Source organism: Oenanthe melanoleuca, chromosome 2 (assembly GCF_029582105.1).
Source record: "Oenanthe melanoleuca isolate GR-GAL-2019-014 chromosome 2, OMel1.0, whole genome shotgun sequence".
Taxonomy (NCBI): Eukaryota; Metazoa; Chordata; class Aves; order Passeriformes; family Muscicapidae; genus Oenanthe; species Oenanthe melanoleuca.
The window spans coordinates 138,351,789-138,368,060 of NC_079335.1; the positions used below are offsets into that span (position 1 = coordinate 138,351,789).

At 37.0% G+C, this 16,272-nt stretch overlaps 1 protein-coding gene across 2 annotated transcripts in view; it reads right to left on the reverse strand.

The window, feature by feature from the left end:
- Positions 1–16,272, reverse strand: part of WDR37 (WD repeat domain 37) — a 40,538-nt gene that overhangs the window by 22,961 nt on the left and 1,305 nt on the right. The window contains exons 2-6 of one of the 2 annotated variants that reach the window (XM_056484521.1): positions 11,511–11,542; positions 7,991–8,168; positions 5,274–5,370; positions 3,475–3,570; positions 3,242–3,306 (exon numbers count right to left, since the gene is read on the reverse strand). In XM_056484521.1, coding sequence (XP_056340496.1) covers positions 3,242–3,306; positions 3,475–3,570; positions 5,274–5,370; positions 7,991–8,128 — 396 coding nt within the window. In that variant the 5' untranslated portion in view covers positions 8,129–8,168; positions 11,511–11,542. The remainder of the gene's footprint in view (positions 1–3,241; positions 3,307–3,474; positions 3,571–5,273; positions 5,371–7,990; positions 8,169–11,510; positions 11,543–16,272) is intronic. The other variant, XM_056484520.1, reaches the window with a different exon arrangement.

Sequence of the window (16,272 nt, forward strand, 5' to 3'; positions counted from 1 at the left end):
GTAAATATCCTGATACAGATATTTACTCAGCACACACTTTTTCCACACTTTTTTTTTCCTTTCTTTTTTTTGCTGTCCTTCACTTCACATACCAAGAGCTGGATAAACTAGACAGGGCCTGGACTATTTCCTGCTTTTCTAAACACACATAAACAACGTCCCAAGCCAGGAAAGGAAATATTTAAAGAACATGCAAACTTGCTAAAAAGAGGTTCTGTAGTGCAGAAAATTTCTGAAGTAACTTCTGTAGATCATCATACACAAATAAATGACCAACTACATCCTGAGTGTTTCACCTTTGTCAGTCCTCTTGCTTAAACTGATACAATTTCATGTACTTCCTTCTACAAAAAGATTTTTAATAGGGAAACAATTGTTTATAATGTAAACAAGTGAAAATTGAATTCAAACTGAAACAATTGAATGGCAGAGAGAGTGAGGCACCCTGTAACACAGTTTCTTACCTAGACAGGGCAAATTAGAAATAATGAAAACTTGGTCAATTCAGGACCAGTCCAGCAATTCACAATGCCTGATGAACAGAATGTCCGGAGAAGCAACTTTAACCAGTGAGGGCAAAACTACATAGTCCAAAAAGTTTTATTCCTTTTAAGTACTGGGTGAATAAATATATTTTAAAGAGCCTTTATCCTGATCTAGACAAATCAGAGATCCTGGAATTTAGTTTGGATGGAGCAAGTCACATTATTTCACGTATTTTAGGAATCTGCATAAACAATTGATGCTTCCCTGATGTTGCAACAACTCTCACAAGCCAGGGATCATTAACAGCAGCCATTACACTTTGTTAATATCTAAACATGGATTCCATATAGTGATTCCTGCATCTGAAACCAACTGTAGTTAAATTACAGAATCTTGTCCATTAACAAAAAACTAGGTTTAAGAGTACCAAGTGTTAAATCTACCTCTTCAGGATTTGGACACTGGTGGATAACCCTTGCTGCTAAAACCATGCTTTTCTCAAATGAGTTTTGCCAACTTTATATAGCTACATGATGAAAAGTATTCCAGTATGGAAAGTTCATGTGAAGGGCTTGAATTAAGAATGTCCACTTCAACATTTTCCCCAAGAGAATGAACAGATTACTTTAGTATTTTTTACCAAGTCAAATATTTTTTACCAATCTTAAAGCAGTCAAGACTCAGCCTTCTCATTAGATTAAGCAAACAGTGAAAAAAATTAATTCTATATGCACTGCCAATCTGAAAAATAGAATTGTGTGCAATTACACAAAACAATTGGTTTGTAAAACATAAGTATCTTCTAATTTTCCACAGTCAAAAAAAATTTAAAAAAAAAGTAAAACAAACAAATAAACAAACAAAAACAAAACAAAACAACCAATCAAAAAAACCACACATCCAAAAACTCCCTGCAAGTTAGCAATATAAAGAAAAGGCTGAAGAGAAAACTTGTGATCTACTACCTCAGTGAGTTTGGAACACAACCATTTTGGAAAAAAGCATTGCTCATTCAATGCTCATGGAAAGTACAGCTATAAGAACTTCAAAGCTGTTGAACTCTTAAAACTCTAAAAGTGTTTTTTCTCAGACAGGGTAGTGGGGAACTACCTCCAGTCTGGGTACAAATGGAAAAATCATGGTTTGTTAGGAAGTTATACTCTTTCCTAACTCTTTGCTATAGTCTCTCTGTGGGTCAAGAGACAAAAGGTTACAGCTTTAAGTCTTCTAAGTAGGAAGGAAGGAGAGGTCAAAATAAAGCACCTCTGTGAAGTGGACAGGGATGCTCTCAGTGTTGTAATTTCTCTCAGCTCCTGTCTACTCGACAGTAAATTCTGACTCAAAGTTTTGAAAAGAAATACATCAGCAATGCAGACATGTGTTGGCTACCAATTGATACAAGAGATGTGCATAATGTTCAGGTAATAAATTCTTCATGCTCCACTACTCATGGCTGCTTTGCTGTGCATGCATATCAGTTCCCCAGGAGTCTCCACCTCATACTTCCCAGCTTCCCACACTGCAGCTGTGGGGTCTGCCTGTCTTGCCCAGAAAATAATACAAGTGCTACATTGCAAGAAAGTAAGAGAAGACAAGGATTTAATACCTGCCTTAAAACTCCAAACAAACAGAAAAAGAACCCCACCAAAAAAAAAAATAAATAAAAACAAATTTAAACAAAACAAAAAAACCCCACAAAACACAACACTACACTAGAGGGTAATAATTCATAATTATATAGTAGGTTTTCCAAAACTATACAGCCCCTATCAATATCATGTTATCACTATTTAAATGGTCTCATTAAAGAATTTGCATGTTATTAAATCTTGAAAGAGGCATCTTTATGCATCAAATTGGCAAGAATAAAAGTGTGAAAAACAACAAAATAAAAAGGAGACCAAATAAACACCAGTAGCTTCAATTTATTTCACTACCCAATTCTTACTCTCAAACTTTCATACTTGAGGTATTTCCAAGACACCTACACCACATATCAGCCTGTACTACAGGTCACCACAGAGCTGCTATACAGCTGGTTCACATACCAGATTCCACTGTGGTTTCCTCACATTTTATTCAACCTTAATACTGTATCATTAAATTACTCTGATATAGAGAATAACGAGCAGCAGGTAAACTCTCTGCAAAAATTGAAAAAGTGGAGAGAGCAAGGAAAACAAAAATACCAGGCTGACGCAGATGTATAAAATTAAAAGCATCAGAAAGGTTGACTGTGCCAGAACATCAAGCAAAAAAAGATCACTAGTTACTGACGAGCAAGGCTTGCAACATAAAGGAAACAAATTGTTCTAGTCTCATAGCTAAAAATAAAAATTATTTTTAAAGAGAAATTTATAATAGTACACAGAGGCTCCCACTTAAATCGTCATTTCAACTGCAATAACCAAACCTTTATTCAGAAATCTACTAGCACGTTCTCTATTTCCCTCATGAAACAGAATTATTTTTTTAGTTCTGTTTACAAAACAACACTCCCACATATATGTGTGCACACTCTCTCCCCTCCAACATCCCTTCTTCAAAAAAGGCAAGCAATTACTGTAACAATATCATATGGTATGGTTGAAACAATGGGTCATTGATTAATCCAGCATAAAAATACTGCTCCTGAGGAGGCAGAGCTACTTACAGACCAGCATTGCCCACCTTAAAGAAACCACAATTTACAACTTAAAACACAGTGATGTTAGTCTCATGAGTACACATGGAGGAGTAAAGATTTGTCTCATACCTTGCTAGTAGATGCCTTGTAAGTTGTCTTTAATTTCTGAGAAAGCTGACTGGTACTATGACTCGCTGTTGAGACAAATAAATTCAAAGGAAGATATTTCAAATACTGCATTTAGCGCGTTTGTATAAGTAATTGGTATTAAGTCCCTTTAGTAAGATTCTAAGTTTTGGTCAATAGAGCACAAAAAAGTGAATTCAAAAATACTGCTTTAAGATTCTTTGTGTCTCTCTTACCTTTTGTTTTCAGTTGTCCTTTGCTCAGTTCAGCACCATCAACTGTCTGTCCTTCACCCGCTAAGCGCTCATTCAGCGTATCAATCTCCCTTCGCACTAACAAATCCAGAAATTCACATTACTACAAAAACCTGACTATCATTAATAACAGCATTAACATACATTAAGAACTGTTACAGTTAGTAAGTAAGCTATTTTATGCTAAGGAGAGGAAAGGAGATCAACTGGGATTTTATAAAAGCAGGTCTCACCAAGACATAAACAAAGACTCATGCTTAATTTTCCAGAGATCAACCTTGACCCAGATTCCATGCAAAGTGTTGGTGGCTTCTAATTAGTCTTACAAATAAATGAGGCTAAGGTTTAACACAACCATTTCTGTGAAATATATGGCCCATCTCTATTGAATTAAACCCAGCAGAAGACAGAAAACTTGTGGCATCATACATAATTTAGCCACAGAATTAGCACATTCTTGCTTAAAAAAGATTTTATTATCCACAAAATAGCATCCTCCCTGAATACTTGACTACTACTAGAGTCTCACAGGAAAGGTAATGTTGCAAACTACCATTTTTTATACTTTGGAATTTATTTTTTAAAAAAACTGTGTACAATAACTCCAGCACTAGTGGAGGAATTAGACTAAGAACAAAAAATATTAAACTGAGCATGAGAAGAGAAAAATGTACAAATTGCCAGGGGGATGAAAAGAGATCACAATCATAACTAGAGCTGTGAGATGAAAAAAGTAGATAAAGAAATGGAAATGAAGGGAAATAATCATACTCTGGAGGGTACAAACCCACCACTTGTTTTCTGACAAGCATTTCTGAAGGCTGGGGAGGGAAATTCTACTTTTATTGCTAGCAGCAAACTTCTCAGCAGGAGGCCAAGATTTCAGTTGTGAAAATTGTCACCAAAAATGTGTACTTTTGATGACAGCCTTTAACCAACACAATTGCAGACTTTAAGAGAAGAAAAAACCCAGAACATTTCAGTAAAAGCAGGCAATTTTTTTTTTCCATAACATGAGTGGTTTAACTGTGGGAACTGATTAGGTGTGGTAAAAAATTGACTTGGACCCAAATCAGACAGATTCCAAAATTCAGAAGCCAAGGCAATGCAATACAGCTTAAAATTCCAGCAAGGGAAATTGAGCAGAGGCTTTACTGTATTACTGTATAGGCCTGTGTTACTTAACTTTGGATCCTCTTACATCACCTTGGATCACTTATATTATCAGACAACTGCACTGTCATCAAACAAATATCTTTTTCAGATAACACCTGGAATTTTTATCTGAGTCCTTGACTTCAATATTCCTGAACAGCTGCAGGTGCTGGCTATGCAATGTGTAAGTCATTTGATCTACAATCACCCCATTTTACACATTTTTAAGCAAATCACTTTTCCAATTTTATTTACTAATATTACATCATTAAAATTAAGCCTGTAAATATAAAACAAAGCCAAGAACTTCAAAGCCTGGATGGAGTTTCTGGAGATTAACATAACCAGAGTCTACAATGATAAGGAGATAAACCCTTCACTGACTTTGCCCAAGAGTTAAGGAGGGGTGACAGACATAATTTCGCACTGCTTGTGTCAAGAGCTAAGAAAGTGATTTTTCTGAAAAGGTACAAACTCCATCTTTGGCTACAAGTTCAGAACAACTCCTAAACTGCTCACAGAAAAGCTACAATAATTATACTACAATATCCAATGTGTTTTAATTAGTGTTACTATAACCTAAATACAAACAATTCATAAGTTGCCAGAAAAAAATAGATACTCACATTCCAAATTTTCAATATACAGGTTTTCAAATTCCCGTTCTATTTGTCCAAAAAGTTCAAGGAGTGTATTCCGGACAGCAGATGGTAACTTAGAATCCTAGGAGCCAAAATATTGGGGGGTTATAGTTTTCTTTACATATATTTGATAAAATTACTCTTCAGTATTGAACTGATTTTAACAGTTATCTCAATGTCCCTACAGGGAGGGAAATTAAAACTACTGCCAGTGTAGAACACAAAACAAATAGCTCTGTGCATAATAAAGTTATTCATTTCATATAGTCTTTCTCTTTCAAGGGACAGAATTCAAATCACCTATCATATTTGTTTTGGTTTTCCTTACCAGAGAAAAATTATAAAGTCAAGATACATGTACAATTCATTTAAAAAAAATAGGAAGTGAGAAAAAAATTATTTTTAATATCAATATGTTTCCAGTTTAAGAAAAAAAGAATACCTTTGTTTGAGAAATTATTTCAAAAGTTGTCTATGCAATGGGTTAGAAAGTTGTGAAAACAATGCATCTTATTACCAAAGCTTAAGACAAACTGAAATTTTAAATGTATTTTTAACATTTTCCTACTTTTGTCACTAGTCATAATTAAGTGTGAAGAAAACTACCATTTCTAACCCTTCCCTCTCAAGATATTACTCAAGCATTCTCTTCTTCAGTTGCTTGTAGACCACAATATGTAAATTAGCTTACTACATTACTATTTACCTAGGTAGGCAGCTATAAACTTCTTTTTAAAAAGTCTTCACTTAACTGAGTCACCTTCCGCCACAGCCCCGGGAATTGTCTGCAGGCACAGCGGGAGAGGCCGGCCATGACCTGGCTGTGTGAGTGATTTCCCAAGTTTTAAAGAGAGAGCCAGAGAAACCACTCATAGCCATGACACAGAGCATGACACTTGCTTTGTGCACAATTCAGTTTTACACAGGTTCACAGCTGGTTTAAGCTGTGGGACTGTGCTGGAAGAAGTGGGACCATGTTTCTCAAGCCTCCCTGCATCATTCCTTTCTTCATCTACCTCTCCCTTGATAGGGTACTTTTGTTCAGGTGTTCACAGAAAGCTAGAAGCAAAACAGATCCTAATTAAAAGCAACTTGAAACAAAACTGATTGAGCAAAAATACTAAATACTTATAGACTATTAAGAGAAACACTGAAGTTAGAAGCATTTCTAATTCAATTACCCAATAATTTCATACAGCAAGGTTATGGAATAAACAAACTTATCCTACAACTTTTGCAACTAAAAAGGAGATATAGAAGTTTTTCAAACCAGTTCTCAAAGTCTGAAAGTATAAACAAATCTAAACTTGTGATGAAGTAACCAAGATAGCAAAATGCATTCACTTCCTTTCCTCTCTTTAAAGTTTGCTTATTAAGGAAGCATGTAGTAATGTTATCTCTTTATCTGCAAAAGTCCTTAGCTAGATCTCATGTGGTTTGCAGCTGTGACGGGGCATTAATACTCTCTACTTGATAGAATCTGCTACCTAGCTGCTCAAGGTCAACAAAATCAAACAAGATGATAGATAAAACATTTTAAACATCTATGTATGACAGCATACACTTCGAGTTTGCTGAGAAATACCAAAACAGCTTAACATTTTAGTTTACTATGCAGGGGGGTCAGCATGTCTTGACCTCTCAGCTGCCCTTCAAGCCTTTCCTACAGTAGTTCCAAATGCATGAAGAGTTTTCAACCCAAGTACTTGCACTCTCCAACTTCTAGATGACTAGAAGCAACAATCTAGGCTCTGTTAATTCCCAGAAAATTAATGCTATGATTTACTGAAAAAATAGATTCAATTTAAAAAAACAGACACAACACTCAGAAAACACCAGGATTTCCCCTCAGCTTATCTGCAGACTTCAGTGTGAGGTTTCTTGTAGCCAAACTCCATTTGTATTTCAAACCAACTGTCTGATAAAAATCAAGTTTTGCATCATCTTTGCCAGTCCCACACTAACACTGTGTAGTCAATTTGACAATAAACACTTTTTAAACTGGTATTTGCTTATCTTTGCCAGTACTGCTTCTGACAGAAGCCTTACCTACAGGCAATCTCAGAATTTCTAGGTGCAACACTCCAAGTCCAGATTGCACCCACTACACTGACCTGATTAAGAAAGCTACAGAAGCAGTGGCCACTGTTCTTTCCCTTAAGTTCAATCCCAGAATAGCACACCTTCATTTGAGCCAAGCAAAAAAACTCCACACAAACAAAAACATGACTTAGATCACACTTATGTCAGGCAGGCAGTATTTGTTTACTTTATAAAAAGGAATGCAGAACAGCGTTCCAATTAATATTTTCCCTATCAGAGTCATTATAAGAAGTATTTGGTTTATTCATATTTCAGGGTTGCTACTATTCCAAAAGCAAACTTATGAAAGCAAGAATCAACCTTGAACTTTTTCCTTTGCAGGTGGAGGTGCAGAGGTTGCAGTGAATAAACAGGCTGGGATTTACACTGTTTTATGGCTTTATCATTCATGTAGGAATATACAGAAGCTGATAAACTCCACAGGTCTCAACACAAACTGAAACAGTGTCAACATTCATATCAATGATCTCCAAAGGCAGCGAGCACTTACAAGCAAAAAAATCTGTTGCTCCTGCAGCTTTACTGGACATATTTCAATATTTAAGTTCTTCCCACAGAAAATACATAGAAGTGATGCAAGCTGCCAAGCATCACCTTACCTGCCCTTCCAACATGTCTCTCTGCAGTCCCGCCCGCTCCTGCTCGGAACTGTTGGTCCTTCGGATGGAAAGGCTGTGTGATTTACGTTTCTGCTTTGCTTGGCGAGCAGATGCACAGCTTCCACTTTCTATTGGCATTACTTCAAAAAAACAGCTTCACAGAGGCTCCTATGATAAACTAAGGACAAGCATTACACATTACAAATTGCTTCACCAAATGAACCACAATTTAAATATTTTTCTCAAAATGGAAGTATTTAGTTCTAGTAAACTTTGGAGTTATTTGGGTTGTCATTAAAAAGAAGAAATCCCTCTTACTTAGAGTTGTTCTTCAAACAACATTAAGTTCAAAACCATAAGCATATATGTAAATAGAATGGAATTGCTTCTGCATTATTTATTCATTAGCTAACAAACCTCCACAAAAGGAAAATAAACTCCACTTCCTTGCTCATTTTGGAGAACACCAGCAGAGACAGCCCCAGAATGCTTCCCGGAAACAACTATTATGCATACTATAGTTCACTGAAATGCATGCAAAAATTAAAACCCAGCTGGAAAATGAAAGCAAACATGGTAATTTAGGGACACTGTCAGGTTTAAAATGTATTATTCAACTTTAAATGTTACTATACAAAATTTAACAGATGTCCTTATCCAGACATAAGCAGAAATTAATTTTCATAACAGAAGTTCTGAAAATTACCTTCCACCATTTTTGGCAGCTCATGGTTTCACTTCCCTTAATAATGAAAGTGGCCATGAGCTTACTAGAGAGTAGTGAAAGTGCACCTAACTTAACAGGCTGCTGGTGATGTGGTTCATTTCTGTCACCTTGATAAAGCCAAATATATGCATTTCAATATGCCTAAAAACACCTGACAGTATCACCAAAGATATTACCATGTATGAGCTACTGCTTCCCCTGTTTAAGAAAAATCAAATTATGTCTGATTTATTGCATAAATGTGGAGAATATATATGAAAAATCAAATTATATTTGATTGCATAAATATGGAAAATATGTTCTTTTCTGTCAAAATCTTACTTTTACAAACATTTAATTACAGGATTTTTTAAATTTAAACCCGACATTCAACAGAAATTTTTTGTTTCACGGGGTACCAGTTGTTAAACATTTCAAATGTTTCAGGATTGATTACCCAAAATTTTTCAATCATGCACAATGAGAACAAAATAAAAATTCATTCTCCAGCATAAATCATTTCTGAAACAACAATTAAAACTTAAAATAGGTGCAATAGTCTGCAGAGAAATAGGAGAGCAGAGTTGGCAAAGCTAACCAGGCAACTGAGCTTCCTTTTAAATAAGTTGATCAGAGAAAATTTAAACCAAACCCAGGGCCATTTCCAATTTAAGATCCGCCAACACACTGGATCTCACGCTAGGAATGAGCACCATTGCTATTAACAAGATCAGGCATTAACCAGTTCAGGGGTTTGGCATGGTGTTTGCAGCTTTTTAACAGATCATAAAGCCAAGGAAAAGCATACCTTATTAAAAACCCAGTATGCATTGTGAATAACAAGAGCTTGAAATCTCCTTTGGATTTTATATCACAAAATGGAAATGTATAAAGATACAGAAATTTCAAAAATGAGACTAGATTTATTTAAGATTTTAATGCCCATCCATCCTTATTAAAAAACTTGGTATTTTAATTAGCTTTTGGAACAACCAAGTTCCAGTAACCTGACACCAATTCCATAGTGAATCTAAAATAAAATTTAGGTTGCACCAGTGACCTGTACTGTACTAAAAATTTTTTCCATATCCTCTGGATTCCTCAGAGTCCTCCCCTGCACCTAATCCCATCAGAGTTTTCTATGTGTGATTAATCAGTAGTAACTAAATAGCTATATTCACAAATTAAAGACGAGACTAGAAAAAAACTATCATTGAGAATTTCCCTATTTGTCTAAATTCTGCTATTCACTGTGGCTAAATTCCTGTACAAAATTTTTTTAAAGTCCATCACACAACCAGTTATTGCCAATTTCCTGTTCATGAACATATGGTCAAGAATGAGGAACAGGTTTTCCATGCTCAACACATTCCTATTTCTTTTCAAAAGAGGATCAGATCCCAAGCACACATATATTTTTCTCCATCTTCCAACATGCTTCCTGTCTCCCTTGGGAACCACTCTTTCAATGGGTTTCAGTTACCACATTCTTTAGTTTGGGATTACATTTTAAGGCCAGAAGCATCAGTGTGCAGGCAGGTTTGTTAAGACAGATTTATTCATACACATAGTTATATGTAATCCCATAAATCCATTAACACCATTTCACTTAAGATCTGGGGCAGTGGGGGGTAAAATAAAAAAGACCATTTCTAATCCCTGCTAGATGTGGCTCCTGAACTGTCAGACACAAAGATGTTGATGGGGTTTGTGCCTTACTAACCATTGTTAGTTTCCACTTGCCCTTTCTGCCAAGCTACTTCATTCCCATCTCTCTCAGCTTTTTTTTTTTTTCCACAGAAGAGGTTTGCAGTACTCTGATAACTTTTGGGGCTCTTCTCTAGGCCAGCTCTTACAGTCCACATCTTCCTGTGCCATTGCCTGTCACTGGCTGCATGCACACTTTTCATGCCCCAGTACCCCCAGGTCCCTCTCTGCTGGACTGCTCTCAATCCATTCCCTCCAGCCTGCAGTGACAGCAGGGACTGCTCCAACCCAAGGTACAGGACCTTGCAGCTGGCCCTGTTGAACTTCATAAGGTTTGCATGGGCCCACTCCTCAATTAATCAACTGCAGTACCCAGCATCAGTACACACAGATTTGGCAGCTATATGCTCTAGCACATGGAATTTAAAGGGACACAGTCATATGCATGAGATTACATCTTTACAAAGTGAAATTCTCACGTTCACTATGTGGAAGTTTCTACTTTGGCAGCTCGTGAGCAAACTGAGCAGACTGGGTAGGAAACACGGCCGTCCCTCTCTGTTTGGTAGCAGCACTTCACCTGCAGCCAGTGTCACTGCCAGGGACTGCCCTCTCCTCATGCAGCAGCATGACACACCACCCATGCACGTTCTGGAGAGGGCAAACATGCAGCTGTTCCCAGGCTCAGCAGGAGGGTGCACACAGCCACAGCAAAGCTGAAACCAAAGAGGCCACGAGCAGGCATGTGCATACAGAGGATGGGAAGGAGAAGCTAAGGGGAATAGCTTCACTGCCTTTAATATTATTGTTCTGAATCCCACCAAGCAGCCTTACAAACTTTGAGTAATGGAGCAATAATCACAGAGTTTTTTTAGAACAAGGAATTAAATTCAGTTTTAAAATTGTGACAGTGTCCCTTTAAATATTAACTTCATTTTTACAATTTCAGAACTCTTCTAATTTCAGCAGTAAGAAGCTGCAAGTTTTTCAAGAGTAAATTTCACGAAACAGATCCTTGGCAATATGATGCTAAAAAAATAAGGTGCTCATTTCTAGCAGTTACCTGATTCCCTTTATTATGCAAGGTTTTCAAACAATGAAAATTACCTGTCCAGAATATCAGTGTCATGTTACATATCCTATGAAAACCATATTAAATATTGATTAGTGAAACAGTCAGTAATACACAAACCAGTCAAAGTCTTTCAATTTTTTGAAACTATTGTAGTTAGAACACACCAGACAACAGGAAAGGGGGGATGAGGGAAAACATGAACACAAGTCAAGGCTAGGCACCAAATCCCAGTCAAACCAAGTAAAAAAAAAGTGCTTCAAAACAATCCATTATATATTATTAGCCAGATACAGTTAATCTTAACTTTTGAGTGTTCCAAATGGGTTCTGAAAAGAAAAATCCACTAAGGTCACTTTCCTTCTATTCAGTAATGCCCCAAGTAGGACAGGAAAACCACCAGGAAGTATTGGAATCTTGCTTCCTATATCAAATGAAGCTAAATTCACAGAAGCCAAAAATTAGCAATCAACCATTAAAAAGGCTGAACAAAAGTACTTTCTGAGGAAAAAAGGAAGAGGGGGAAAAGGAGGAATTCGTACTGTATTACTAAACTATTTTCACTAACTGACACTAAGGGTGGCAATTCACAAGTACTGCATTACCAAGAAGGGAGATTAAGAAACATACTGAGCTATTCTGCTCAATCATTTTGGAAAACACTACATTTGCATAAACTTCACAAAATGATCAGTCAAAGCCTTGAGAGAACCTTTCTAACAATGTAAATCTGCAGAAGTAAGGGAGTAAAGGATGCCCCAGAAAACATCCAGGCCACAGGTGGTTACCTCTTGCTGAATGCAAAGGTACTCTGGTATTCCAGATATGCTGTTTAATTAAACTCACAGGATATTTTACAGTGTGTTAAATTGAAGTTCCACTACCTACCTTTCAGTAACAGATGTACTCAGTCACAGGAAATATTTCATCAGAATAACAGTAAAGAGCAGATGTGTAAGCAATTACTGTTTTAGTCAGCTACAAAAGAGAAACAGCACCAACAAAGAGTGCACACACTGGCCTTACCAGACTTAAAAACTCACTGCAGTAATAACAAATCGTACCTGCCTACTTCTGCTCTTGAACAGAGAACAAGAAGGCTGCTGAAAGGAAAGAATTCCTGGGGTATGCATGTTGCTGAAGCCAGAGAGAAAAGCTGCTTTAAGATGTGTCAGAGCACAGACAGAATGGCTACAGTATCGCATTTCCTTTTTTGTTCATTCAACACAACACACAAGTCTGTAAAGGGAAAGCATCAGGAGGATTCAGCAACATCTTCCCCAACATCTCCCAGCTCCATTTTCTTTAGAGTTTAGAAACAGCAATAGTTATTATGTAAATGATTGTGTCAAATGGAAAAAAAAAACCCTATACAATTTTAGTATATTTGTGTGTGCTTAAATCTCTTCATCTCATGTCTCCCATTTTCAAACATTAGAAGAAAATTTCCTTGTATACTACATAAAACACAAAGGCATTTTACAATAGTAATTATTGTCTAGTGAAGCATTAAAATCTTAAAATACAAATATGCCCATTAATGTAGGGGAGTGTGTGGGTTTGGATTTTTTTTTCTTCACAAAGCTGGGAGGGAAAGCAGAAAGAGAAGAGAATGATTACAGTTATTAAGTTCTTAATTACATGGAACTCAGTTTGACAGCATTATTCATGAGTTAAGGGAATTTAAGTATCAACATATGCCACTACTCTCTTTTATTAATACACAAAGAAATCAAATTTAAAGGAGTAAAACTTCCATTTTGAGGTCTTCAGTGAACAATTTGCTTCAGTGATGCTGTACATTGAAGTGATATCAATTCAATGCAAGCCACAAGACTACAGCACACCTGAGAAAGATCAGGTTAAACAGACTGCTTTGTAAGACTAGTTGTTTTGTTAAAGGTAAATATTTAGGAAACAAAACCATTCCAGATCATCACAGATGATGCTAGAAACACTAATGAGTGTGCTCAAACCCTGTGAAATCCACTCAAGCATTACAACATTGATTTTTTTTTTCTAAATTTAGCGCAGCTTTCTTTCAAATGAAACTGGATGTTCCTCGAAATGTAAAAGGGGAAAGCAGGCATGCACCACTGAAGGTGATAACCTCCTTTCAACAGAAAGCAGAGTAAAGAAGCTGCACCAATAAATTTTAAGTATATTATACAACTGAAATCAAGGATAAAAACTGTAACACATTAGTGAGTAGCTACTCTAAGCAAGCTTCTAACACCAACATCCAAATGTAAGCCAGCCCAGTTTTGCTGCTAGCAAGCTTTGATCTTGCTAATTCAACTGTGTCAGCAATTGCTGCAGTCACACCAAAATGCCGGGCTGACCTAGCCTGCCATACAGTCTGCTAAAGGGAGAAATGCTACTCTCACCATACAAGCTTATATTATCTAATGCTGAACAACAATAGTTAGCAGACTTGGATTTTTTATTTTTAAATATAGCAGAAACCTTCCTGAATCCACTAATAATAATCAGACTAAGACCTATATAGTGAAATTGCTGATGTCTTGAAAGCTTCCCTTTGAGACCAGTGCCACCTGTGCTCACTGAGGGTGCTCATTGCTTCAACTAGTTTAAATGGTGCAAGGTACGACATACTCTTATGCTCAACACTAGTTACTAACCTATCAGTAGATATTGTACCTTCTTTTATTTATAGGTATTGATGAACTGACTTTATTGAAGAGTTCAAAAGACAGCATCAGGGTCTGCTGAATTACTTACAGCTGGTTAACTCTTAAAATATGTTTGAAGGGTACTTTATTTCCTCAGTGTTTCACAGACACTGCAGCTCCCATTGCTGTATTATCAAATACCTAACAGCCTAGAAGTAGCCTACATGCTGGCATAGGGATGCAAATACAAGACCTGAGGGTGAGGAATCCTAAGGAAGTTCAAGAGCAAAGGTGATTTAACCAGGCATTTGTTCGAGGAAGTACTGCACCACATTCAAAAGCCAGAATCTTATTCTGCTAGTCTTCGAACAAATAATATTTATATACTTCTTATGGGTGAATTGGATTAATTGCTATTATGGTCTTATTCAAGCACAGTGGCCTCTAGTACCACAACTCTTCATCTGGAAATATATTACTTGACAGTAAATTAGAATCTTTTTGTTTTTAAGACTTGAACAAAAGCATGTAATTTTGACTCTAACTCTAATACATCTAGGAAGTTCCTCAGGAGCACCAATAAATAATCTCTGTACAGCACATTCTTGAAGCATTACCTCACATGGTCGAGCACAGAGAGCTATGGAACTTACCAGCAGTCTGTGTAAGAGCACTGTGAGCACTCAGCCTACCATCTTGAACACCAAGACTAAAAATAGCCAGTACATATTGCTTGAGGATGAGAAAACACAAATCACTCTGGCTGGCAAGAAGACCATCCTGATTCCTATCCATTCCTCAGTGGTCATTCACAGAGCAGTAACTAACTCCCCACAGGGCTTTGAAGCCTTGGACTCCAGAAAACCCCTCATGCTGGCTTTCACCTCACAAGACAACCTACTAGTCTTAGCTCCAAGACTTAAAATTCCATGGCATAAAGTGATCCTAATCTCATTTCAAATTTATAGAGTGCAATATCACTTAATTCCTCCTTACTTGGCACATACTAGTTCTGGCTTGCAATTTCAGGATTTCATAGAAGATCTTGTACGACATTATCACCACACTTCCAATATTTGTCTTGTGACTGTACCAACACACTTAAGCACTTCAGTCCATACTAAAGACTGCATTCTTCAAACAAGTCCTGAATTAAAGAAATAGATGGTGGAAGGGCCTGTCTATATCGAAGAGGCAGTCTCATCTTAGAATCTTTATATTTAACATGATAAACCTAGTTCAGGAACAAATATACACTTAAACAACTGGCATTAAAAAGACAATCAACATTACAGTTGGCCTCTGACTCAAATTCTAATGTTTGGTGCCAGCACCTTTTCTTAAAATAATTGCCCAAGTCCACAATACACAAAGCTACATCTAAAGTTGTTGCAAGACAGGTTGGAGCTGACATCACGACCAATGATTATCTAACCTAAGCTATTGATTAGAAAACATACTTGTGGGTTCCTGGGGTTGCCAGACCTCTTTCAAAAACATTAAGAAACGCCAACAGTAGACTTGCTTGGAATGCAGTTGCAGAAATTTGCTTAAGGAGAATGATGCAGTTGTAAGGTAAAATGGGTGCCTGAACAATAGATGTTTGTATGTCAAGGTGTACTCAATGACACTGAATCACTTCAAAGAAGCTGTTCCACCAGTTCCTAACGTAAACCTTCCGTGACATTACTGTTATAGAAAGCCCACTTTAACAGCCAAAACAAATTAAATTTGACAAGCTGGACAAGAGAGATAAAAACACACGCAGAAGTTTCTCTTTTCTCACAAACTCCAAGACGTCCTTGAGCCACAGACCAACACTTAGCTTGAAAGAAGTTTTTCCTCGTCTTTGCTTAAGGAATGGAACCTAACATCCACTCAACCTCTGAATAGTTAAGCATATCTATTCTTCCCTCAAACTTATTTCACAGGGTTTTAGCTCAGAAAGAGAGAATTACTGAAGATGGCTCTTTACAGACAACTTTTATCCATCTTGGACATGCTCCCACTGCTGAAGGCCAGATTCACCCCATGCCACCACAAACGGTGCTCCCCTCATCATTTAGCTGTGCCCCACTACAGAAATGCGGGCGTTTCATGTTTACTCCATTTGTATAGTTGTCAGAGGATCTGAACACCTGTAAACTACTGGGGCTCTACGCTT